Here is a 26,995-nt window from a genome sequence, read left to right on the forward strand (position 1 = left end):
TCCAGATCATACCCAAGATGCTTAGAGGTCTCGGCTGGGGTGACTTGGCACCCTGGTCTCTGCTTATGGTGAGTTGAGGTTTCTGTCCCCGGCCTTCCTCACTTCCTAATGCCCTGCACCTCCCATGGGGCAAGAGGCTCCGGCCTCCTCTGGCAATTGAATCCAGATGGATGACAAGATGAAGGCCGCACAGTGATGGTTCCGCTCTGGCCTGAACCCGCCAAGCGTCCCCGCCCACCCAGAGCGCGGCCTGCAGCACTGACCGAGGCGTTGACCTCTGCCATGGAGGCATTTTCCTCTTCACTGAGCAAGAGCTGGATGACTCTTAAGGGAGGTTCTGGAGATGGGAGAAGCAAATGTATCATCACCCCACGGTTTACCCAGACTTACCCAAGATGTCCGTCGGGCCAGCCCAGGGTGACTGCTCCATTCCACAGTGACAGGTCACTGAAGACACCGGAAAAGTGGCCCTCACCCTAGCGCTCTCACTCCACTATGCCCCGGGCCTCCCGCCACTCATCTCACTGAGCCAGATGTGAGGTCTCTGCCTCCGTCCTTCCTCCACAGGCCACACAGCCCCGTGGTCCTTGCTGTGACAGCTGCCCTCGCCAGCTCCTACAGCCCGCACCTTACACCATCCCAGATAAATCCGGAGCTCTGTCCTGTGACCCCAGAGCTTCCCCATCCCATTATCATATCCCATTCCCCAAAGATGGGAGGAGTGTGGCGGTGAGAAGGTGGGGCCCGGGGATGACAGGGCGGGGCCTGGGTGGGGTGTAGTGCTGAGAGGGCGGAGCCTGGGTGGAGTGGGGTGAGAGGGCGGAGCCTGGATGGGATGAGAGGGTGGAGCCTGGGTGGAGCGTGGGGGTGAGGGCGGGGCCTGGGTGGAGTGGGGGTGAGAGGGTGGAGCCTGGGTAGAGTGGGGGGGTGAGAGGGCGGTACCTAGGTGGACAGTTGGACTGAAGTTGTTCCCAGCCAGGAAGCAGAGGCTATCGGTGAAGGCCGGGGGGCAGGTGCACGTGGGCTGGCAGCCCAGAGTCTGGGAGATGTAGCAGTGGCCTTGATTGTAGCAGTAATTCACAGGGCAGGACTGGTTCCGACACAGGAAAGAGCTCCCCGGAGCTGCAGAGTGAGCAGGGAGGTCAGCAGCAGCGCACTGGGGCAGCGGAGGGAGAGTCCAGCCCGTGGAAACCTGCTCCGGGACAGGCCTGCTTTCTTTCCCCCAGTGTTCTGCTGTGGGCCACTCAGAACCCCAAACCATCCTTCCCCACTTTTCCAGGCGTTTCTCTGCAGGGCAACCCCTTTCCTCGGCCAGGCAGGTATTCTTCGACTTATAGAGAGGGACTGGAGTGTTTCTCAGACCTTCTGCTTCAGAAAGGACCCTGAAGGCTGGCAGAGGAGGGGCCCCCAGCCGACTTTCCTCACGCCCTCCCCTCTCACTTCCATCTCCTTGTCTGCGTTTATAAAATCTGCGGTTCTACCCACTCTGGCCTCGGCTCTGAAGGCACAGTGATCTCTAGATTTTATTTGGTTGCCTAAGGGGGCTTGGTAAAGGCCTTGCTGTGATCTCCCTCATCAGACTCTGATGGTTCAGAGTGGGAGGAACAGATGGCTGGGAGGACTCAAAGGGAAAATCAGGCACCTTTGCTGCCGGATCCCCACGCCAGCCCCTCCAAACGTCCTGACTTGTGAGATGCAGAGATCCTGGGCCTCGTGTCTCTGAAGACCCCCAGGGAGCCTGAGGACCCAGCTTGCCCGGTTCCCTGGCCGCTGCTGAAGTCTCCTCCCCTGGGCAGACCATCTTCAGTCTTTTGCCCAGGGTTTCCCCAGTCAATGCCTCAGGGATGCTCAGCCCCGTCCCCTCCCCTGTGCCTGTACAACCTCTTCTCCTTCAGCACCACACCATCCACCACCCCCTTTCCAGGCCTACCTAGATTTCCCATACCTACCTAGATTTCCCATACCTACCTAGATTTCCCATACCTGCCTAGATTACCTACCTAGACTGAGCATTCTAAAGGCTTGCTGGAAAAGGGAGAGAAATGGTTTGCCTTTGGCTGTCTACACCCTTGAGCTATGAGCTGCTCCCAGATGCCCCTCCTCCAGGCCCTGTTCCCGGCTCACCAGCGCAGTGCCGCCCATCCCCAGTCAGGTGTGGAGGGCAGGCCTCACAGCCCTTCCCAGGAATGCAGCGGACACTCGGGAAGCATGGCTCCTCACAGGCGTCCTTGGAGCGCTCGCAGTAGCGGCCGAAGGTGCGCCCGTCACACTTGCAGCCGGCCACCTGGAGGAGGGTTGCTGATCACGGGCGGCCAGGAGACCAAACTGGTAAGGGCTTCTGGGTGTTTCTGACTGACCCCTTTGGCCTGGGAACCTGTGGACCCTGCCTGAGTCATGTCTCAGATCCACCAGCACCTGGTGAGTACCTTCTTGACCAGGCCCTGGGGCTGCAAGGCCCTGCCTAAAGCCACACGGTAGTCCTGCCCATTTGGCCTCCCCGGTTCATTATTTACCCTGACTCCCTGCCTGGCCCTGCACCAGGATTTCAGCCTCTTCCCTCTCACACTCTAGCTCTTTGCCTGAAATCCTTTCTAGAGTAAGACGGGGGATGTGTGAATAATTGAAGCATTAATGAATGAATGAATGTATCCATGTATCTATATATATATCCATGTATGTATGTATGTATCATGTATGTATATATCCATGCATGTATGTATCCATGTATGTATCAATGCATGTATATATCATGTATGTATGTATCCATGTATGTATGTTCTATTGCTTGAAAACTGGATTCCTTATTTATTAATTTTGAGACAGGGTCCCACTCTGTCGCCCAGACTGGAGTGCAGTGTCTTGATCTCGGCTCACTGCAAACTCCACCTCCCAGGTTCAAGCCATCCTCCCACCTCAGCCTCCTGAGGAGCTGGGACTATAGGCATGTACTACCATGCCCGCTAATTTTTGTATTTTTCTTTTTCTTTTTTTTATGAGACAATCTCGTTGTGTTTTCCAGGCTGCAGTGTAATGTCTCGATCTCGGCTCACTGCAATGTCCCCCTCCCGAGTTAAAGCAATTCTTGTGCCTCAGCCTCTCAAATAGCTGGGATTACAGGCATATGCCACCACGCCCAGCTAATTTGTTTATTTTTAGTAGAGACAGCGTCTTGCCATATTGCCCAGGCTGGTCTCGAAGTCCTGAGCTCAAGCAATCCACCTGCCTCAGGCTCCTATGTGGCCTGCAAACTGGATTTCATATAAGCTGACATTTTGACCTCCGTTGCTGACTCCCAAACCAAGAAGACAGAACCTCCCTGCTAAGTACTGAGAAAACGCAGCAACCAGAACAACAGCCCAGCAAAGGCTGTGGCTCCAATATCTCACCAAGCTCCCTGCACTCCCCTTTCTAACTCCCTTACTGAAGCAGCTCGGGGCATCTCCAGAATAGTAGATTGATTTTAATCTGTCTTTTTCCCATTGTGTATTTTATCCTTTTCTACCCCCCACCCCACCAACCATCACTACCTCTATCCACCTCCCCATTCTCTGCTCATGCTTCAGAAGGATGTGTATGTGTCTGTGTGTGCGTGTGTGTGTGTGCATGTGTGTGTGTGTGTGTGTAAGGGGTGAAGGAGGTGGTTTTGTGTTGCCAGATAAACACTTTCTGGCTCTTCCTTTACAACCAAAAATAAAAATTAAAAAGCAGATAGGACAAGAGTCGTGGAATTAGGCTAAGTATCTTGGCTAGAAACATGGAGAAGTAATTTCTCCAAACTGGAAAAGATGTTTCTCTTAGCCGGAGGGAGAGAGTAAAAGAGAAAGCAAAGGGGATTGGAGGTGTCAAGATAGAGCGACCAGCAGCTCTCTTCCCAGCACCGTGATGATGACATCCTAGGGAGAAATGGCTGTGCGGTGCTTCTAGGCAGACAGGACCGTAAGCGGCCTCGTAAAAGGTGTCCTGTGTCTGAGTAAGGCACAGAAGCAGCAGAGCCTCTCCCTGGGTCTGAAGGGGAAGTGGGGCAGAGCTGTGATGGAAACCTGTGTGGACTCATGCCAGGGACCCCATGACCACCTTCCACCCCACACCGCAGGGCCCTCTGCTGAGCTTTGCCACAGAGCTGTGGAACTGGGAACCACTGGGCACTGTGAGAAAGACTGAGGTGGAAGCTACCGGCCAGCCTGGCAGAGGGGAGGTGGGAGAGAAAAATCCGGTTGAACTATAAGCAATCAAGTTTCTTTCTTTCTCTTTCTTTCCTTTTCTTTCTCTCTTCCTTTTTCTTTCTCTTTCTCCTTCCTTCCTTCCTCCTCCTTCTTTCTTTCTTTCTTTCTTTCTTTCTTTCTTTCTTTCTTGCTTGCTTGCTTGCTTGCTTGCTTGCTTTCTTTCTTTCTTTCTCTCTCTCTCTCTCTTTCTTTCTTTCGTCTCTCCTTTCCTTTCTTTCATTCCTTCTTTCTTTCCTTTCTTTTCATTCTTTCTTTTTGAGATGGAGTCTCACTCTGTTGCCCGGGCTGGAGTGCAGTGGCGCAATCTTGGCTCACTGTAACCTCCGCCTCCCGGGTTCAAGCGATTCTCCTACCTCAGCCTCCCAAGTAGCTGGGACTACAGGCGCCCGCCACCATGCCCAGCTGATTTTTGTATTTTTAGTAGAGATGGGGTTCCACCATGTTGGTCAGGATGGTCTCAATCTCCTGACATTGTGATCCACCTGCCTCAGCCTCCAAAAGTGCTGTGATTAAAGGCATGAGCCACTGCACCAGGCCAGAAAGTTCTCTTTCTTCCCATGTGAGTTTATGGCCTGAGACTGGAATCTGCTCCACCCACCTCCCAACACAGACACACCCAGGAGAGGCAGAATCACAGCATCCGTTCCACTCTCGTTTCCTCTCCCCTCGGCACAGAAACTCCTTACCTGCCTCCCAACACTCACCTCCAGGGAGGAGTTGCCCGCCCTGCTGGTATGGTTGTACAAACACTGGCTCTCTGCACTGCAATGGCAGACCACAGTCCTGGGCTGGAGTGCAGATGCCAAGCCAATCTTGGCACTTCTTGCTAGAATCTCCAGAGTGAATGGCTCCAACGACTTGGGTGTCCATAGCAACGTCCCATTCTCTGCCCCGGGGAAGATGACAACATTGAGAGCCGGGAGACTCCTCAGCTCTGTGGTCTGATGCATCCTCATCTAACACCCTGATTGCTGGTGCGGGGCTTCTCCCACCCCTCTCAGGCCACCCTCCCCACTCCCCAGACAAATCTCATTGGTCATTTCCTTTGAGCAAGGCTGGTATTGGGGTGATCCTGGTCACACTCCCAGCTGGAAGGAGGTGGCACCAGTCCAACATACTGATTGTAACGGAGGACACCACAGAAGGAAAAGCAGTTTCTCCCTGAAGAAACCCCAAAGGGCAGCCCTCGCTGGACTTGCACCAGGATGGGACATTCTGGGGGTGGAGGATCAAGGCCAGGATCCTCCAGGCACCTCCCCAGGCTATGCTGCCAGCCAAACCAGCTTCATTCTCACAGCAGCCCCATCCTTTGCCCTGATTTCTCACCCACCCCCCACTTCCTGGACCTTTCCCAGACACCCCCTTCAGACCCCACACTATAGTGAAACACTGCTACACATCTTCTGATCCAACTTACATTTTTCAAGAAAATAGGAAAGTCTCCCTAGAACAGCAGATTGAAAGGAAGTGACAGAGAATAGACACACACAATTTCCAGACCATCGTCCTCCAGGGATGGAGCCCGCGGAGAATAAAATCTCCCAACACCATCGTCTTGCACCTGGAAGGACGCACGAGGGGCAAAATTGTCTCACAACTGGGAGGACGCATGTGAGGCAAAAGGGATGTGGGCAAAGCAGTCCCTTCTGACACACGGAGAGAAAGAACATCAGGCAGAGAGGCAAAGAAATGCAGATATGCCCCCTGGGGCTTTGGTTTAGCCAAGAACAGCCACCCGCAGAATTAGTGCTGGCAACAGACAGCAGCATCGCTTGTGCTGGGACCCCTTGGCCCTGATCGTGGATGCAGGGCTCAGGGTCTCGAACACCTTTATGGGGAGCGAGCGATGGTACTTTACTGGGTCCTAGCCCAGGAAACCAGACAAGGAGAGACACAGCTAGGTAAACATGGTTACCAAACATAAAAAGAGGAAGAAAGGTACCAAATGAAAGTATTTTTTATATTTCTTTAAATCTTGTCCTACATTAGATCCTTCCTTTAATAGATATAAAAATGTTGTAAATTGGTCATTTTAAATGTTGCACTTGATTATTCTAATAATTTGGTGAATGCATAATGATTAAAGATGGCTGCGTACGATCAGATTGAGATTAAATGATCTTTGAGTCAGTTTTGTTGTTGTTGTTGTTGTTGTTGTTTTTTGAGATGGAGTCTCGCTCTATTGCCCAGGCTGGAGTGCAGTGACGCGATCTCAGCTCACTGCAACATCTGCCTCCTGGGTTCAAGCGATTCTTTTGCCTCAGTCTCCCGAAGAGCTGGAATTACAGGCACCTCCCACCATGCCTGGCTATTTTTTTGTTTTTGTGGTAGAAATGGGGTTTCACCGTGTTGGCCAGGCTGGTCTTAAACTCCTGTCCTCAGATGATCCACCCGCCTCGGCCTCCCAAAGTGCTGGGATGACAGGCGTGAGCCATCGCGCCCGGCCTTGAATCAGTTCTATGTGCCCAGATTCACTCTAGCTGTCTGACTAAATCACCATAAGCCTGTCACTACTACTTACTGGGAGGCACCTATTTGAGTTATACGTATCGTTCCTCAGAAATGCCGGGCCTGGATATTCAAATGAAAGAGTGACGGCAAGTTTTGCTGGGTATAGCAATGCAAAATTTCCCAAAGTTTGACTCTGACCTTATCCCCTACCCACCTCCACACTCTCCCCAGCCAAACATTCTTACCAAAGAGCTTAAAGTCAGTACAGTTGTCTCCGAGCGTGAAGGTGGCATCCTCAGCGTTGCTGGTGTACTGAATCAGCGTGGTCTGCCCCTTGTAGGCTTCAACCACACGACCACCATTGATGGAGGGTGGGTACTGATCTGAAACACAAAGAGGGGATGCGGGTTCCAAGGGAGGGCAGTCTCCTGCTGTATCAGCCTCCTCTCTTTCTCAACTCTAATATGTGTGAGGCATTCCCAGGACTGTGCCCCACCTCTGGAAGAAGGAATTATTCTGCGTACCTGCTCTCGACTGACACACAGCAGGCTGGGACTGTACTGCCCACCTAGCCAAATCTTTAGCCTCTCTCTCTCTCTCCCCCAACCTCCTCAAAAAGAGCTCCTTTCGGATTCTTTCCTGAACATGGTGCTATGCTGGGTATGACAAAAAGTGACAGAAAGCAGATTTGTTTAGACCATTACAGAGTTGTACCTTTGGCAAAGGGCTGAAAACCTGAAGGGTGCCGGGCATGGTGTCTCACGCCTGTAATCCCAGCACTTTGGGAGGCTGAGGCCAGCAGATCACCTGAGGTCGGGAGTTCAAGACCAGCCTGACCAACATGGTGAAACCCTGTCTCTACTAAAAATGCAAAATTAGTCAGGCATGGTGAAGGGCACCTGTAATCCCAGCTACTCAGGAGGCTGAAGCAGGAGAATCGCTTGAACCCAGGAGGCAGAGGTTGAGGTGAGCCGAGATCACGCCACTGCACTCCAGCCTGGGCGACAAGAGTGAAACTCTGTCTTAAAAAAAAAAAAAAGAAAGAAAGAAAGAAAAAAACCTGGAGGGTCACATCTAAACAGACATCGCATTTGTCCAGAAACAGAGAGGGAGTGAAACCTTTTCACGGGTCTGTTTCTTGGAGCCCTGCCATTTCCATTTCATAGTTGGTTCACGCATTCATTCAGTCAGTCATTTAACAAATATTTATTGAGCTAAGTGGCTGGCATTGCTCTGGGTAGTGAGGATACAGTCACAAATGAATAATAAAAAAGATACCTGTGAAAATTATAAAATATGTTGAGTAATTATAAATGCTAAGGAGAAAAAAATAAAGCAGGGAAGGCAAACAGGAAGTGTGGGTGAATGTGCCATTTTAGACAGGGTGGCCAAGAGAGCCCTCGCTGAGGAGGGGACATTGGAATAAAGACATAAAGGAGGTGAGGGGCAAGCGTGTGGCTGTCCAGGGAAGGAAAGCATTCTAGGTGAGAGAACAGCACGTGTGAAGCCTGAGAGCTGAGCGCGCATGCCTGGTGTGTTTGAGGAACACAGAGGAGCCTGTGGGGCTGGAGTGGGAGGAGCTGGGAAGGGGCCCAGCACTAGGAGAAGAGCTCTGAGAAGCCGAACCGGGCCAAAGGCCACTGCTAGGATGGAGAGAGCGGGGGAAGCCACTGGAGGGTCTGAGCAGAGGAATAACAGGAGCAAAAGAATCTGCTCAGTGAATGCAGATGCACAGGGTAAAGCAGGGTCAGGGAAGGGCAGCTCCTCATCTGCTTCTAACTCTGAAAAGGCCTCCCGGGGCCTCGGGCCACTTACTGAGGGTGGCGTTCACCTGCTTGTAGGTTTTGCTGATGGCCCTCGTGTGAAATCCGATGCTTGCGTTGCGCAGGGCCAGGGTGTCATAGATGCATGAGCTGTCTCCATGACAGTTGGAGATCAAATCTTCAGCCCAGGAGCTGTTTTTTTGCAGTTGTGAGTAGAAAACAGGGGTGAAGTTGGAAGGCAGCTGGTCATTCCTCTTGCCAAGGAGGCCTGTCCCGTTGATCTGCCCTGTAACACACAGAGTGTGATGGTACCAGGCATGACACTCAGACTTATTCCTTCTGTGTCCACCCTTACCCCTCACTTTATGTGGCTTGGAGCGGGGCGGTGGGAGTGCAGGGCGACAGCGGTTTCTAGCTTCTGAGTCTGGAAACGCCTGCTGCAGTGAGAGAGGACACTTGACCTACCCCATTCTCTCCTCCAGCTAGAGAAAGGCAGGTGGGCTGGTGGTGGAGGGGACAGTCCTGGGGGGGGGGCGGGCATAGATTCCTCAGACCTTAGGGAGGATGGAGGTCTGCTTCCTACAGGGCTGAGGGGGACGACCTAAACATACGGGCTCTCCTTACCTGCCCCTTCTGCCCCAAGACCCCGCCCAGACTCACAGGTCATTCCGTAGTGGAAAAGCATCTCCTCAGAGCTCCCTGGGGGAATGGTGGAGCCATTGGGCATCCTGAAGTCGTCCTCCGGATTGTTATTCCAGACTCCTGAGAGACAGTCAGAGTGGGAGGTTGGCCACCCTGGGCACACAGCTGTCCCGTTCCTGGGGAGCATCCAGTGAACGCAGTGGGAAGAGGCAGCCTCTGCCGTTGCACCTGCTGTCAGGCCTCCAGGGGAGCCGGGAGGACGGGCCCTCACACCCTGCCCGTCTGCCTTCGGGAGGGGTGGGAGGAAACGCGGGCAGCCATGGAGGAGGGCGGCAGGATGTGGGAGGCAAGAGGAAAGGGCGAAAGGATGGCTGTGCCCCCCGCCCCCGACTCCCCGGAGCCCACCCCTGATGCTCCCTTAGAGCGGGAGGTGACCAGAAAGGGTGCCTCGGTGGAGGCTGGAGAAGCCCCTCCGCTCCCAGCCCGCTCCGTGCCCCGAGGGTTCTGCTCCAAGGAGGCGGAGAAAGGGAGGCCGAGCAGGGCTGCCCGGGCCCGCGGGCGTGGGGGTCCGAGCTCCGGCTCCGCAGAGCCTCAGAGGCAGGTCCGCGCCGCCCTCACCCAGGAGCCCCTCCGTGCGGTTCTGGTACTCGGGCGGGAGGCTGGCGGAGGCGTGGAGGATGTTGGAGAGCGCGATCACCGAGACGGCGGCCCAGCCGTCGAAGCTGGCAGACACCACGGAGCCGTTGCGGCTCAGGAGGACTCCGGTGGCGTTGAACGTCCCCTGGCCTGGAGCATCGGGAGGGCGCGGAGAGGAGCCAGGTCGGCACCGCGGCCCCCACGGAACCCGCGCCCGCCCCGGCCCGCACCACCCCTCCCCTCCCCCTGCCCCTGCCCCTGCCCCGGGGCTGAAGCCGGGAGGGATCTGCGCTGGAGGCGGGAGAAGAGGCTGGCGAGCTGCAGGCCCCGCTCCGGGGAAAGAGGCTGCGCGCACTTGGCCCTGCACCGCCACGCCCTGGACCCTGCACCGCAACGCCCTGGACCCTGCACCGCCACGCGCAGGGCCCTGCACCGCCACGCCCTGGACCCTGCACCGCCACGCCCTGGACCCTGCACCGCAACGCCCTGGACCCTGCACCGCCACGCCCTGGACCCTGCACCGCAACGCGCTCGGCCCTGCACCGCCACGCCCTGGACCCTGCACCGCAACGCGCTCGGCCCTGCACCGCCACGCACTGGACCCTGCACCGCAACGCCCTGGACCCTGCACCGCAACGCGCTCGGCCCTGCACCGCCACGCCCTGGACCCTGCACCGCCACGCCCTGGACCCTGCACCGCAACGCGCTCGGCCCTGCACCGCAACGCGCTCGGCCCTGCACCGCCACGCACTGGACCCTGCACCGCAACGCGCTCGGCCCTGCACCGCAACGCGCTCGGCCCTGCACCGCCACGCCCTGGACCCTGCACCGCAACGCGCTCGGCCCTGCACCGCCACGCCCTGGACCCTGCACCGCAACGCCCTGGACCCTGCACCGCCACGCCCTGGACCCTGCACCGCAACGCGCTCGGCCCTGCACCGCCACGCCCTGGACCCTGCACCGCAACGCGCTCGGCCCTGCACCGCCACGCACTGGACCCTGCACCGCCACGCCCTGGACCCTGCACCGCAACGCGCTCGGCTCTGCACCGCCACGCACTGGACCCTGCACCGCCACGCCCTGGACCCTGCACCGCCACGCCCTGGACCCTGCACCGCCACGCCCTGGACCCTGCACCGCCACGCACTGGACCCTGCACCGCCACGCGCTCGGCCCTGCACCGCCACGCCCTGGACCCTGCACCGCCACGCCCTGGACCCTGCACCGCCACGCCCTGGACCCTGCACCGCTACGCCCTGGACCCTGCACCGCAACGCGCTCGGCCCTGCACCGCCACGCACTGGACCCTGCACCGCCACGCCCTGGACCCTGCACCGCAACGCGCTCGGCCCTGCACCGCCACGCGCTCGGCCCTGCACCGCCACGCCCTGGACCCTGCACCGCCACGCCCTGGACCCTGCACCGCAACGCGCTCGGCCCTGCACCGCCACGCCCTGGACCCTGCACCGCAACGCGCTCGGCCCTGCACCGCCACGCACTGGACCCTGCACCGCCACGCCCTGGACCCTGCACCGCAACGCGCTCGGCTCTGCACCGCCACGCACTGGACCCTGCACCGCCACGCCCTGGACCCTGCACCGCCACGCCCTGGACCCTGCACCGCCACGCACTGGACCCTGCACCGCCACGCGCTCGGCCCTGCACCGCCACGCCCTGGACCCTGCACCGCCACGCCCTGGACCCTGCACCGCCACGCCCTGGACCCTGCACCGCTACGCCCTGGACCCTGCACCGCAACGCGCTCGGCCCTGCACCGCCACGCACTGGACCCTGCACCGCCACGCCCTGGACCCTGCACCGCAACGCGCTCGGCTCTGCACCGCCACGCACTGGACCCTGCACCGCAACGCGCTCGGCCCTGCACCGCCACGCGCTGGACCCTGCACCGCCACGCCCTGGACCCTGCACCGCCACGCCCTGGACCCTGCACCGCCACGCCCTGGACCCTGCACCGCCACGCACTGGACGCTGCACAGCAACACGGCTTCCCGCCCAACTCGCTGCTCCCGGAGGTAGACGCTCCCCAGCCCACCTCCGCCGTCTTCATGGCCAGTCTCAAATGTCACAGTCTGGTTATCCAGCAGGACATGGATTCCATCATGAGGCTCAAGGAGCCATTGGACCTGGAAGGAGATGGGAAGGGGTCTGAGCCCGACCCGCAGGTGGAGCCGACGCCCAGGCGAGCGGCCGGGAGAGCCCCCGGGGCTGGAAGCTGCGCCCTGGGCCTGGAGGAAGGCGCTGGAGGCCGCGGCCCGAGTGATGCCAGCCCCCGTCTACCGTGTGCTCCCCAGGGCCAGGCATGGTTTTCGGATTATCCCCTTTAGCTCTCACAACAGCCCGTGAGGCAACAAGAATGTTATCCCCATTCGTACTAGGAGAAAACCAAGTTAAGTAGTTTCTTCGAAGCCAAACAGCTGGGAAACCGTGGCGCCAGAGCCGTAATCCCCCACCCGCACGATTTACTCCGGGACAGCTGCGCGGATGGGGTGTGGCCTCCCTCCCTCCTGCGCGGCTTCCTCTTCTTCGCTGTCTTCTCCTCAGCCTCAGTATGCGGCTGAAGGTCCCCGTGGATGGAAGGCAGGGAGGTCCCCGCGCCCCTCACTCACCGTCACGGGGCCCAGGCTGCTAGAGCGGTACTGAGCCGCGAAGGCGATGAAGTTGGTGGCCTGGGCTGAGCCAGTCTGGGCCGTGCGGCCCTGCAGCAGGAAGGAGGAGTTCCTGTCCTGGGCCCTGACCAGCAGGAAGTCCCCCAGCCCATTGAAGGTGTAGTTGACACCATCCAAGGTGGTGATGTGGGGGTCCCCGAACATCCAGGCTGGGGGGAAAAAAGAGATGCCGCCTCAGCATGACAAACCAAGCGCCCGGCTGAGATTCCTCACTGCAGTCCGGGTGGGCACCTGTCAGGTGGACTCAGGGCTGAGATTTCTCACTATAGTCGGGGGGGGGGGGCACCTGTCAGGAGGACACAGGGCTGAGATTTCTGAGTATAGTGGGGGGGGGGGCACCTGTCAGGAGGACTCAGGGCTGAGATTTCTCACTGCAGTCCGGGGGGGGGCACCTGTCAGGAGGACACAGGGCTGAGATTTCTCACTCTAGTCAGGGGGGACACTTGTCCAGGTGGACTCAGGGCTGAGATTTCTCACTATAGTCAGGGGGGCACCTGTCAGGAGGACTCAGGGCTGAGATTTCTCAGTATAGTGGGGGGGGGGGGGCACCTGTCAGGTGGACTCAGGGCTGAGATTTCTCACTATAGTCAGGGGGGCACCTGTCAGGAGGACACAGGGCTGAGATTTCTCACTGTAGTCAGGGGGGACACTTGTCCAGGTGGACTCAGGGCTGAGATTTCTCACTATAGTCAGGGGGAGGCACCTGTCAGGAGGACACAGGGCTGAGATTCCTCACTGTAGTCAGGGGGGACACTTGTCCAGGTGGACTTAGCACGGGAGATGTTCACGGAGCACAGATTCCTCCCCTCAAGTCCCCTTGCACTTTTGTGCCCCACTATTCTCACTCCTTCCCCAACACCAGGTACAAAGCCCCTCCACTGGCCGTCCGCCCATCACTGGCGTCATCTCCATCTTCCCTTGTGGCCACAGCTCTGCCCCTACTCCTCATGCAGACGCCACCTCCTGGAAGCCCAGAAGCTCCCCCTCCCCAGAGGCTCGGCCTGGGCCTGGGTCTTGACGCTCACCGGGCCGTGTGGGTCTGTATGTGGCACAGCCCACGCGGGGCCGCCTCTGCTGGTACAGGGCACAGAGGTAGGGCTTGTCATTCCAGAGGCAGCACCAGCTCTGCGGTTCCAGTTCCTGGGCTGCAGAGAAGAGCAGTGAGTCGGGGAGGCTGAGGACCTGGAGAACCCAGCCGCAGAGCTTGGTGGCAGGGCAGGGCGGTGTCGGTGGAGAGCTGGGTAGGACGGGGTGGTGCTGGTGGCAAGAGCATGGCTTTGGAATCCAGCACGGCCCTCTCATGACCCTGGGCAGTGGACAGGGTGCTGTCTCTTGCAGGCACTGGGGCCGCTGTGCAGCAGGGTGCATGGTAGGAGCTAAGCAGATTTCCTGTCTTGAGGGTGGACAGCCAAGTACTGACGCTCTCAACGTGATGGGAGTGGGGAGGGCATGGCTGACAGTCAGGGAACTGTGGAAACTGCCAAGGGATAGGGGAGAGAACAGGAGGACACAGACCACGTAACCCCACACCCCTGTGCTCTCCAGCTCCCTTGGAGGGTCTCTGCGGGAGCTGATTTTCAGTCTCTCCCCAAACATCCTGCTCATCTGAGTCTACAGGGACAGGGTCAGCCTAGGCGCTCTCTTCTTGCCTGGAGAGATGGCCCCACTCTGGCCTAGGGATGCGGAGCCAGGTACAGAGATGGGGAAAGAGGCACTCAGCTCACACATCCCCGAATGTCCTCTGGTGGGGATGTTGGAAGCTCCCTAATGCTACCAGATCAGGAAATGGAGGCCCAGAGAGGGGAAGGGTCTGGGAAGGAATGAGGACAAGAGGCTTCATGCTGAGGGTCCCCTGCTTGGCTGGGAAGGTGGGGTTGAGATCTCCACGGACTCACGCACCGAACTGCCAGGGACGCTGCACGTGCCAGCCTTCACGAAACTCTCCCCAGGGCCCGTAGCTGCAGCACACGCCTCCTCGCCAGGAGGTGAAGCTGCACAGCTGCCTGCTGCTGAGGCCCCAGAGACCTGAAACAAGTCATCCCACTCAGGCCCAGGCCGGGGCTGCCAGGGGCGGGGCGGGAACAAGCAGGGGCTGTTTCTGGGGAGAGGCTGAGGGCACGAGCAGAGAGGGCGGTGGGTGAGCTTGTGGGGGACGGGAAGGAGGTGTCACCTATGCTGACGGGTTGGAATCGTAAGTCCCATCGTCCCTGCTGCCAGGAACAAGGGCAGGAGGCCTGGTTCCAGCCCCAGCTGGGCCACCGAGGCTGGCTCTTCAGCCACTGCAGGCACTTGAGACGGTAGTTGGGCCTTTCTTCTCGGTGTAGCCTATAGAACTGCAGCCCTCGGAGGCCTGGGGTCCAGAGATGGGGAGAGAGAAAGGGCTTATCCAGGGCCTGGGCCTGGGGTCCGGGGATGGGGAGGGAGAAAGGGCTTATCCAGGGCCTGGGGCTGGGGTCAGGGGATGGGGAGGGAGAAAGGGTTTATCCAGGGCTTGGGGCTGGGGTCCGGGGATGGGGAGGGAGAAAGGGCTTATCCAGGGCCTGGGGCTGGGGTCTGGGGATGGGGAGGGAGAAAGGGCTTATCCAGGGCCTGGGGCTGGGGTCCGGGGATGGGGAGGGAGAAAGGGCTTATCCAGGGCTTGGGGCTGGGGTCCGGGGATGGGGAGGGAGAAAGGGTTTATCCAGGGCCTGGGGCTGGGGTCTGGGGATGGGGAGGGAGAAAGGGCTTATCCAGGGCCTGGGGCTGGGGTCAGGGGATGGGGAGGGAGAAAAGGTTTATCCAGGGCCTGGGGCTGGGGTCAGGGGATGGGGAGGGAGAAAGGGTTTATCCAGGGCCTGGGGCTGGGGTCAGGGGATGGGGAGGGAGAAAGGGCCCAAGTCAGGTGGGCAAGGAGGCCTCCCCCAAAGCCCATTGCTTGACTTAGTGTCTGCTTCTTTACCAAAAGTGGTTGCCACAGAACAAATAGAACTGGATTTACACTTCACAATTCACGTGGCTGGTTTCTAAGGCTAAACTGTCCTTTTTCCTATCACATTTTGGAAACTATTGTTTCTTTCCCATCGGGGCCTCTGGACTGAGCCGGAGAAGGCGCCGCCTCCCTCTTGACCCTTGTCTTTCTACCCACATGAAAGCTCTTTGAGAGCAAACATAGTTGATCTTTTTCCTTTTTAAAATGTTTCTGGCTGTTAGCACAGCGTCCAGCACGCAGCAGGTGCCTAGTAAATGATGATGATGAATGTCGGCCTCTCCTTGGTAGATTCTCTCTGAGATGGAGTCTCGCTCTGTCACCCAGGCAGGAGTGCAGTGGCGCGATCTCGGCTCGCTGCAAACTCCACCTCCCGGGTTCAAACGATTCTCCTGCCTCAGCCTCTCGAGTAGCTGGAATTACAGGTGTGCGCGACAACGCCCGGCTAATTTTTGTGTTTTTGGTAGAGACAGAGTTTCACCATGTTGGTCAGGCTGGTCTCAAACTCCTGACCTCAAGTGATCTGCCCACCTCAGCCTCCCAAAGTGCTGGGATTATAGGCGTGAGTCACAGCGCCCGGCCGGTAGATTTTCTTAAAGGATCTCACCTGGGTTCTCATTCCTGCTCTGGACAGGACACTTGGAGAATTGTCTGAACTGCCCATTCAAATCCCACCTCCCACAAGACCCTGTCCTCACTTCCAGGATCTGGGCCCCCCGAGAGCCCTCTTGGGTTGGTTCATCTGAGGGAGAAGATGTAGCCCCCTCTGAGACTGTGCTGTGTCCAGGGGTGCAGGAGGTACCAGCTGCTCCCTGGGCGGTGCCACATCCCACCTAGACCTGTAGGAGGTTGGACTGTGCAGGGAGGCCCTTCAGGACGGTGGCGACGTTAGGGAGCTGCCCTCTAGGACTGCGGTGGGGTGTGGGCTGGAGGACACACGAAGGCTTGAGACCAGCTCAGGTGTGATAAGGTGGCACTTTTACCTGAGCTGGAATTCAGGAATCTATCAGGGCGATACTTCTCCCACACTGGCTGGGACATCAGTGGGCTGTTTTCGAAATAGCCGTCTCCACTGCAGGAAAGGAGAGACTCTCTCAGGCCTCTGCCGTGCACAGGCTCTTGCCTCGTGGTTGCAAGGCGTCTGTTCATCCCGCTAGCTGGTCAGCAGCTGGTCAGCCAGCTAGGCTGGCAGTGGGTCAGTGGGTCAGCCACCCCCATTGGAGCCCTAGCACTGAGCAGCAGAGGGGACAAGACAGATGGGCAGAGGTAGGAGGCTCTAACCAATTCCACATCTGATCGCTTCTGCAAGAAACTGGCAGGTCTGCTTGGTCATGAGACAGGGGCATGAAAACAACAGAGTTCAGGCCTCATTTCTGTTTGTTTCCCTTCAACAAGCAGAGGGTTTAGAGCGGGACAGACTCTAGGGACAGTGTATTGTGATGGTTAAGAGCCAGTTTCTGGAGTTAGGCAGTGATGGATTCAACTGCTGATCCCCACACTTACTAGCTTGGTGACCACGGACAAGTTACTGACCCTCTCTGATTCTTAGTTTTCACATCTGTGTAAAAGGGATTACAGTAGCACCTACCTAGCTGGACAGTGAGGATTCAATGCAGTAACATCTGCAAATCCCTCAGAACTGAGTGAGGCCTCGATACAACAGGTGCTGCCACTGCCGCCGTCACCACCACCACCACCACCAACAACAACAACACTACCACCATCACCACCACCACCACCGCCTCCACCACCGCCAACACTACCACCATCGCCACCACCACCAACACTACCACCATCGCAACCACCACCAACACTACCAACACTGCCACCATCACCACCTCCATCGCCACCATCACCACCACCACCACCACCACCGCCAACACTACCACCATTATTGCCACCACCACCACCACCACTACCACCATCACCACCACCACCACCGCCTCCACCACCGCCAACACTACCACCATTGCCACCACCACCACTGCCACCACCAACACTACCACCATCAGCACCACCACCAACACCAATACCATCACCAACACCAACACTACCACCATCACCACCACCACTGCCACCACCATCACTGCCAACACTACTACCATCGCCACCATCACCACCATTACCACCATCAGCACCAACACCAACACCAACACTACCACCATCACCACTACCACCTTCACCACCACCAACACTACCACCATCGCCACCATGACCACCACTATGGCCATCACCATCTGCAGGTGTGGGGTCCGAGCACGCTCGGGCAGGAGAGAAGCCTGGAGCAGCGGCCTGTAGCCCCATCCTGGGTGCCTGCTGCAGAGTGGGGACTCTTGGGGTTTTCCTCCTCCCTGACACAAGCAGGATGATGCACCCCTGCGTGACACCTTCCTCGGGTGTACTTGGACCATGTGAAATTCTTAGGCAGTTGGGTAATTCCCCTCCTTTCACCTTCATAGCACACCAAGTAACCAGTGAAGGCAGTGTAATCAAAGGGGTAACCTGAACACACTCAATGTAGGAGAAGACCACTTGCAGCAATTATCAAGAACGAAAGGCATCGCTTCTCAGCCTTTTGGCTAAGATCAAGTGAAGAACAAAAGACATGCAGCCTTTGCACTGATTGCCACACACCAGCATATGGGAACAGAGATGGTGCACTGTTGCGTCGGAGACGGCCTCCCACACACGGAAATCCATATTTCAACCGCCCACAGCCCCGTGCCTCCTCTCTCCCTTCACCACCAGCTCCTTATAAGCTTTTGGGTGCCCCCTGGAATTCTCAGGAAGTCGGGAAGGCAGATTCTAGCCTCAGATGTCTGGGTTCAAATCACATTGCCACTTCCCAGCTCTGGGACTTTAGGCAAATTGCTAGTCTATTTGTATCTCAGTTTCCTGATCTGTAGAGTGGGGATGATAAATAGTATCCGCCTCATGGGGTGGTTGTGATCATGACATGCAATGATGTACATGAAGTGTTAGTGTCATCAGTCTTGGCTGTTGTTATCATGATATTTGAGAAGGTAAGAGAGGCCAGCTAATGTCAGTGGAAATCAGGGAAGCCAAAGCTCTGGGAATTATTACAATGCACGGGGACTGGGATGGGAGAGGGCAGGTGGACAAATGGGTGTTCTTGTCATGGGAAGCAGCCAGATGCCCGGCCCCAGCGGGAGCTGGAGTCAGCGTGAGTCAGAAGCACCAGCCAGGAGGGTTCCCATCTTGCCCCAGGGTGGGGGTTTGTGTGCAGTGAAACCCCACTCTGCACCCCTCCCTGCCATGTGCTCAGTGCTGACAACCCCTCCCATCCTACCTGGAGAAGCCCATGAGCACGAGGTTGCCTGAGTGCTGGGCCACGTCCCACTGCATCCCACCGCTCTGGTAGAGAAAGAGGGCATAGGACCTGCTCCCGTCTGTGGAGAGGATGGCCTGGTAGGTGTTGCTCTGGGGGTTGGTGGAAGAAAACACAGAGATGCCCGTGAGAGATCCAGGGTCTCCTCTCTTATGTCCCCCCGCCCGTCCCACAGCCCTGCCCTGACATGTACAGCACCTGTTCCTGGTCTGCCCACAGCAAAGGCATGGGCCCAAAATGCTGGCAAGTTTTGGGTCAGTGAGGGCAGCTTTCACCCTGGGTGTGAACGCACTTACCACGGTGGATTTGCCTTTTGGTGACTTTCTTCCAGGAAGGGAGATAAAGGGTTCTGGGTTATAATTCAGTTAGATGAGTGTTTGTAAGAGAAAGCTACCAGAACCTGAGAGATTAGCCAAGATACCAGAAAGCTAGAGAGGAGGCTTCGTTAGCTCCCTCGTGGATATTTAAGGACGTTGTCCAAATTGTCCCCTCCACCTGAACAGCATGGATGACACTGGGGTTCACTGAAGGTGCACACGTTGTTCACGGTAGGTGACCAGTAAACTTTTGTTGAGTGAATGAAGCAATGAGTGACTTTAGATCAGGCATAAGGAAGAACTTGGTGACTACAAGAGCGGGTCCTTGGAGGGAGGACAGAGGAGATGGTGTGGTGTGCCCCATGCCCATTGGATGAGCCTGTGCTTAACGGCCAGAGGCTGGAGTCAGAAGAAGCTCCACTGCAGGCCTGGCGTTGCCATTTGCCAGTGGCATGACTTTGAGCAAGTTACTTAACCTCTCTAACCATTGTCTTCCTCATTTGTAGAATGTGGATCACAATACCCAATTGAGCCACAGGAAATTCCCAATAGCCAGACATTTTTTACTTACAAAAATGCCACTTGCTATGTTTCAACCTAATAATACCCGGTTTGCTGGGCTGCTGTGAGGTCAACTAGGCAAAGAGCTGAGGCAGGCCGGGCCCACAGTGAGTGCTCAGCCAACAGTGGGAGCAGCTGGGGGTGGCAGTGGGTGGGCTTGCTATAATTAGCAATCTTTCCTAGAGCCAGAGAGGATTTTGGAAGAGTAGCCCCTGCCTAGGATTCTAGGATGTCTGACTCCCAGATGGCTCCCTGGGAGCTGCCCACCGGTCTACTCACCCCGAGGGTCCACTGGGCAGGATAGGCGTGGGCATTGACCCACGTGACCTTTAGGGTCCACCTGGCCTTGAAGCCGCCATTGTTTGTGATCTTTCTAATCAAAGACTCGGCCTGCAGGACTGGCAGGCTGTGTTCACCATAGAGCGTCTCGTATTCCTAGGAAAGGAGGGCAGATGAGAACAAGCCAACGAGGGTCCCACTCGCGCACATGGACCCCCACTTTCTGTCTGGGGACCCTGCCCACTTTAGCCCACCCACATGGCCTGCCCTCCCTGTCTCAGGCCTGCGTTTTTGCCGTGAGCTCTTCTGACGTGAAGTTCAATTAAAACTCGGGCTGCAGGAAGGCCTGCAGGGTGCAGAATGCAGAGTCCTGGCCCAGATGTCCAAGACCTCTGGACTTGAACTCAAGCGTCTCTTAGCTCAAACTGGCCCAGAGAGCAAAGCCACTTGGGCCCACTTTTACCTCCCCATGCCTAATCTGCAGCTCCTTGAGAACAGGCATGAGACTCTCATGTTGGAGCCTCCACACTGCCCTGTCCATGGCAGGGGCACGGTCCACACTTCGTCCATGGCAGGCGCATGGTCCATACTTCCTGCGGTAGCTTTCATCACGTGCTTCCTCTAATTGGAGTTATTCACCCAGTCCAGGAGCACAGGACAGGCCCTCTTGACTCACTCTTGTTAGGATAGACCCCCTACAGCCTGATTTTACAATCAAAGGCTGAATTGTCAGCTCCCATCCCCATCACCTGAAGGTCTTCTCATGGTTGGGTTGGGATATTCCTGGTCAGTTTCATGGTTGGGTTGGGGTATTCCTGAGTCAGCTTAATATCCCTTGCCAGCTTCCTCCCACACCCATATTTAAGCCTCAGTCCCTTGCTGCAGGGGCTGTCACAGCAGCGACTCTGGCAATGCCTTCCACACAGCTCTTTGTCTCCCCTGCCAGCTGCTGCGGGATCCTGACTGCCAGGCTTTGAAAGGCTCACCTGATAAAATATGGTCCCCTGACCAGTGGAGAAGTCAGCATCGTCCCAGAACGGAGCCACCAGGGCCACAGGGTCCCAGCCTGTGAAGCCTGTTGGGAGTGGGTTGGGATACGAGAAAATCTGGTAGTCTGACTCTGGGAAGATGATCTGGCCATTGTCTGTGAACTAAGCACACGGGTTTTGTGGTTACCATTCAGGGAGGAAGGTGGGGAGGAAAGTCCCAGCCTTGGTCCAGCTCCACAGAAGCGTGACCCCCAAGGGTAGAGCTTTAGAGGTGCTAACAACCCCAGGAAGTCACCTCCTGTGTCCTAGCTTCGGGAGGGCCCTTTCCGTATAATCTCACAGAATGCTCCACCCTTGAGGCACCCCTGGGGTCCTTGGGCGGTAGCTTGGTCCTGTGTCACTGCAGACCCCCGGCTGTGGACCAGCCAATCACAGACACACCCCTCTTGGCCAGTCCCCTGGGCCCCATCCTGAAGCTTGTGACACATCATGTGGGGCTCAGGAGGTGAAAACCCCGCTCTCCATCACTCAGGAGTGTAGACACCCTCTCTCCATCAGTCAGAAGCGTAGACAGCCTATCTCCATCACTCAGGGGGTGTAGACACCCTCTCTCCATAACTCAGGGGGTGTAGACACGCTCTCCATCACTCAGGGGTGTAGACAACTTCTGTCCATCACTCAGGGGTGTAGACACCCTCTCTCCATCACTAAGGGGGTGGAGCCCTCTCTCCATCACTCAGGGATGTAGACACCCTCTCTCCATAACTCAGGGGGTGTAGACACCCTCTCTCCATAACTCAGGGGGTGTAGACACCCTCTCCATCACTCAGGGGTGTAGACAACCTCTGTCCATCACTCAGGGGTGTAGACACCCTCTCTCCATCACTAAGGGGGTGGAGCCCTCTCTCCATCACTCAGGGATGTAGACACCCTCTCTCTATCACTCAGGTGTGTAGACTCCGTTTTTACATCACTCAGGAGGTGGAGCCCTCTCTTCATCACTCTGGGGTGTAGACACCCTCGCTCCAACACTCAGGATTTTAGACATCCTCTCCATCACTCAGGTGCATAGACACCCTCTCTCCATCACTCAGCTGCGTAGACACCCTGTCTCCATCACTCAGGGGTGTAGACACCCTCTCTCCATCCCTCAGTGGCTGGAGCCCTGTCTCCATCACTCAGCAGTGTAGACAACCTCTCTCCATCACTAAGGGGTGTAGACACCCTCTCTCCGTCACTCAGGGGTGTAGAAACCCTCTCTCCATAACTCAGGGCTGTAGACACCCTCTCTCCATAACTCAGGGGGTGTAGACACCCTCTCCATCACTCAGGGGTGTAGACAACCTCTGTCCATCACTCAGGGGTGTAGACACCCTCTCTCCATCACTAAGGGGGTGGAGCCCTCTCTCCATCACTCAGGGATGTAGACACCCTCTCTCCATAACTCAGGGGGTGTAGACACCCTCTCTCCATAACTCAGGGGGTGTAGACACCCTCTCCATCACTCAGGGGTGTAGACAACCTCTGTCCATCACTCAGGGGTGTAGACACCCTCTCTCCATCACTAAGGGGGTGGAGCCCTCTCTCCATCACTCAGGGATGTAGACACCCTCTCTCTATCACTCAGGTGTGTAGACTCCGTTTTTACATCACTCAGGAGGTGGAGCCCTCTCTTCATCACTCTGGGGTGTAGACACCCTCGCTCCAACACTCAGGATTTTAGACATCCTCTCCATCACTCAGGTGCATAGACACCCTCTCTCCATCACTCAGCTGCGTAGACACCCTGTCTCCATCACTCAGGGGTGTAGACACCCTCTCTCCATCCCTCAGTGGCTGGAGCCCTGTCTCCATCACTCAGCAGTGTAGACAACCTCTCTCCATCACTAAGGGGTGTAGACACCCTCTCTCCGTCACTCAGGGGTGTAGAAACCCTCTCTCCATAACTCAGGGCTGTAGACACCCTCTCTCCATAACTCAGGGGGTGTAGACACCCTCTCCATCACTCAGGGGTGTAGACAACCTCTGTCCATCACTCAGGGGTGTAGACACCCTCTCTCCATCACTAAGGGGTGGAGCCCTCTCTCCATCACTCAGGGATGTAGACACCCTCTCTCCATAACTCAGGGGGTGTAGACACCCTCTCTCCATAACTCAGGGGGTGTAGACAACCTCTCCATCACTCAGGGGTGTAGACAACCTCTGTCCATCACTCAGGGGTGTAGACACCCTCTCTCCATCACTAAGGGGGTGGAGCCCTCTCTCCATCACTCAGGGATGTAGACACCCTCTCTCCATAACTCAGGGGGTGTAGACACCCTCTCTCCATAACTCAGGGGGTGTAGACACCCTCTCCATCACTCAGGGGTGTAGACAACCTCTGTCCATCACTCAGGGGTGTAGACACCCTCTCTCCATCACTAAGGGGGTGGAGCCCTCTCTCCATCACTCAGGGATGTAGACACCCTCTCTCCATAACTCAGGGGGTGTAGACACCCTCTCTCCATAACTCAGGGGGTGTAGACACCCTCTCCATCACTCAGGGGTGTAGACAACCTCTGTCCATCACTCAGGGGTGTAGACACCCTCTCTCCATCACTAAGGGGGTGGAGCCCTCTCTCCATCACTCAGGGATGTAGACACCCTCTCTCCATAACTCAGGGGGTGTAGACACCCTCTCTCCATAACTCAGGGGGTGTAGACACCCTCTCCATCACTCAGGGGTGTAGACAACCTCTGTCCATCACTCAGGGGTGTAGACACCCTCTCTCCATCACTAAGGGGGTGGAGCCCTCTCTCCATCACTCAGGGATGTAGACACCCTCTCTCTATCACTCAGGTGTGTAGACTCCGTTTTTACATCACTCAGGGGGGTGGAGCCCTCTCTTCATCACTCTGGGGTGTAGACACCCTCGCTCCAACACTCAGGATTTTAGACATCCTCTCCATCACTCAGGTGCGTAGACACCCTCTCTCCATCACTCAGGGATGTAGACACCCCTCTCTCCATCACTCAGGGGTGTAGACACCTCTCTCCATCACTAAGGGGGTGGAGCCCTCTCTCCATCACTCAGGGATGTAGACACCCTCTCTCTATCACTCAGGTGTGTAGACTCCGTTTTTACATCACTCAGGGGGGTGGAGCCCTCTCTTCATCACTCTGGGGTGTAGACACCCTCGCTCCAACACTCAGGATTTTAGACATCCTCTCCATCACTCAGGTGCGTAGACACCCTCTCTCCATCACTCAGGGATGTAGACACCCTCTCCATCACTCAGGGGTGTAGACACCCTCTCTCCATCCCTCAGGGGTGTAGACACCCTCTCTCCACTCAGGTGTGTAGACACCCTCTCCATCACTCAGGGGTGTAGACACCCTCTCTCCATCCCTCAGGGGTGTAGACTCCGTTTCTCCATCACTCAGGGGGTGGGGCCCTTTCTCCATCACTCAGGGGGTGGAAACCCTCTCTCCATCTCTCCGTGTGTAGACACCCTCTCTCCATTGCTCGGGGTGTAGACACTCTCTCTCCATCACTCAGGTGCGTAGACACCCTCTCTCCATCACTAAGGGGGGTGGAGCCCTCTCTCCATCACTCAGGGTGGTGGAGCCCTCTCTCCATCACTCAGGGGTGTAGACACTCTCTCTCCATCCCTCAGTGGCTGGAGCCCTGTCTCCATCACTCAGCAGTGTAGACAACCTCTCTCCATCATTAAGGGGTTGTAGACACCCTCTCTCCATCACTCAGGGGTTGTAGAAACCCTCTCTCCATCACTCAGGGCTGTAGACACCCTCTCTCCATCACTCAGGGGTGTAGACTCCGTTTCTCGGTCACTCAGGGGTGGGGGCCCTTTCTCCATCACTCAGGGGGTGGAAACCCTCTCTCCATCACTCAGGTGCGTAGACACCCTCTCTCCATCGCTCGGGGGGTGGAAATCTCTCTCCATGGCTCAGCAGGTGTAGACACCTCACCATTGCTGAGTCGCCCTCTCACGGTTGTGTCCCACAGCCTCCTCCTGAGGGCCGCGGGAGCCAGGACGGCCCCTCCAGCTCCGCTCCAGGAGACAGGGACCCGGGCGGAGACTAACCCCAGAACGCGGGAACGGCCGGAACAGCTCGTTTCCCAAGCGCAGCGTTTTTACTCCCGGGACGGCCGCGCAGAGCAGCGCGGGGCCCAGCGGGTGGTCAGCCCTGGTCTGGCGTCCCCGCGTTCCTCGGGCAGCGGCCCGGCGTTAAGGGGGCTGCGGGGCGCGCGAGGGGGCTCAGCCGAGGCTGCTTTCCTCTGGGTCCGCCTCGAAGCTGGAGAGAGAAGCGGCCCAGGGAGCGGAGGCCGCGCGGCCGGGGACTCACGTAGAGGGCATCGCGGAGCTGAGGAGCCGAGCGGGAAGCCAGCCGCGGGCCTGAAAGCGGGGAGGTGAAGTCCACGGCCCTCCTGACCGAGCTCCAGGTCCCCGGCGCCCGCCCCGTGCGGGAGGAGGGAATGCTCTCTGGGCCGGGACAAAGGAGAGCATGGGCGTCCAGCTGCGGCTGGGCCTGCCTTAGGGCTTGGGAGGGTCCCAGACGCGCCCCGCGCGCTTGCCCGCACCTGCCCCCGCTCCCCCAGGGCCCCGGAGGCGGCCGGCACGGGGCTCTCCGCCCACGCTGACCGCATGTGGTCATTTTACTCTCCCCAAACGGCGCCTCTCCTCCTTCCCCCGCTTGGAGAAAAACAGGTCCTGCTGTCCAGAACACCAGCAAACGATCGCTAGTCTCCTAGGTCGTCCCAGTCCTTTCCAGGGTTAAAGACAAACGTCCATGCACGAACGCGGGTGGCTCACGCCTGTAATCCCAGAACTCTGGGAGGCCGAGGCGGGTGGATCTACGAGGGCCAGGAGGTTCGAGACCAGCCTGACCAACATGGGGAACCCTCGTCTCTACTGAAAATACAAAAACTAGCCGGGCGTGGTGGCGGCGCCTGTAATCCCAGCTACTCGGGAGGCTGAGGCAGGAGAATCGCTTGAACCCGGGAAGGTGGAGGTTGCCGTGAGCCAGGACTGCTCACTGCACTCCAGCCTGGGCGACAAGAGCGACCCTCCGTTTAAAAAAAAGGAAAAGAAAAAACAAAAGCCCAGTACGGTGAAGACCGCGTGACTGCGGAGCCCTTTCCAGGGAATGAGCTTGTTCCCTAAGATGGCCTTTCTCGGTTAAACTTGAAGACTCCTCGAGTTTAACCTAGGACTCCCCAGAGGTTCTTGGGCTCCGGTTTGAGAAACCTTGTCCCAAATATTTCTTGCAGCTGCCGACTCTGGGGCCTTCCCTGGTCCTGCTTGGAATCCCATAGGCTCTCCTGGCCTCGTCGCTGCCTGCACATCTGGCCGCTGCCAGGCACCACTTGTTAAATGCCATTTGCAATGCAAACAGTCCTCCCTGGCTCTCCTTACATACAGGATTGCATGCTGGCCGCACTTTTGGCTCCTCTTGTTCTCATTTTCAGCCACCCCAAATGATTTGGGGATCCGCTCCCCACGCAGACCGGATGATGGACTTTCCATGGCCATACCTTGGCACTTTTGTTCCACCTGTTCCCGCCCTCCTCCCTGCCCCTCCTCCCTGCCCAGGGTGCTCTCCACCCCCGGCTCTGCCTTCCTTACAGCTTTCCATTGTATGCACTTAGACCCTGGCATGAGTCCTCTAACCGCCTCTACCAGACAATCCATCTGTCCCTTGCTGGAATGGCACCAGGGTTCATTTCTCTGTCTCCAGCCCCTGGCCCAGTGCCATGCACAAAGCCAGCCTCAGCAGCGACTACGATGCTGTGTCCCTGTCCTCAGTAAGGCCCTCCCGACCCGAAAGAGCAGATGGACTGTGGGAGCATGCTGAGAGGGAGCCTTCAGTTATATCACCCCTCAAAGGCAGGGGTCTCACCTGTACGGCCTCACTCACCTTTCTCAGACAGGACGGGTACGGGGTCGGCTGTGGAGCGGCTGTGCGTGGCAGTGCTGAGAGTGGTGGAGGTGGCGGCCTGGGAGGTGGTCAGGGGTGGTGAGGGGGCTGTGACAGAGGTGGCGGTCTGAGAGGTGGTTGGGGGTGGTGAGGATGCTGTGGCGGAGGCAGCGGTCTGAGAGGTTGTTGGGGGTGTGGATGTCACTGTGGCGG

At 57.4% G+C, this 26,995-nt stretch overlaps 1 protein-coding gene across 1 annotated transcript in view; it reads right to left on the reverse strand.

Moving 5' to 3' along the window:
- Positions 1–26,995, reverse strand: part of MUC4 (mucin 4, cell surface associated) — an 85,786-nt gene that overhangs the window by 5,458 nt on the left and 53,333 nt on the right. The window contains exons 14-19 of the mRNA XM_010381211.2: positions 8,490–8,723; positions 6,920–7,057; positions 4,928–5,109; positions 2,125–2,284; positions 943–1,122; positions 264–337 (exon numbers count right to left, since the gene is read on the reverse strand). Of these exons, the coding sequence (XP_010379513.1) occupies positions 264–337; positions 943–1,122; positions 2,125–2,284; positions 4,928–5,109; positions 6,920–7,057; positions 8,490–8,723 (968 nt within the window). The remainder of the gene's footprint in view (positions 1–263; positions 338–942; positions 1,123–2,124; positions 2,285–4,927; positions 5,110–6,919; positions 7,058–8,489; positions 8,724–26,995) is intronic.

This window comes from Rhinopithecus roxellana, chromosome 1 (assembly GCF_007565055.1).
Source record: "Rhinopithecus roxellana isolate Shanxi Qingling chromosome 1, ASM756505v1, whole genome shotgun sequence".
NCBI classification, from domain to species: Eukaryota; Metazoa; Chordata; class Mammalia; order Primates; family Cercopithecidae; genus Rhinopithecus; species Rhinopithecus roxellana.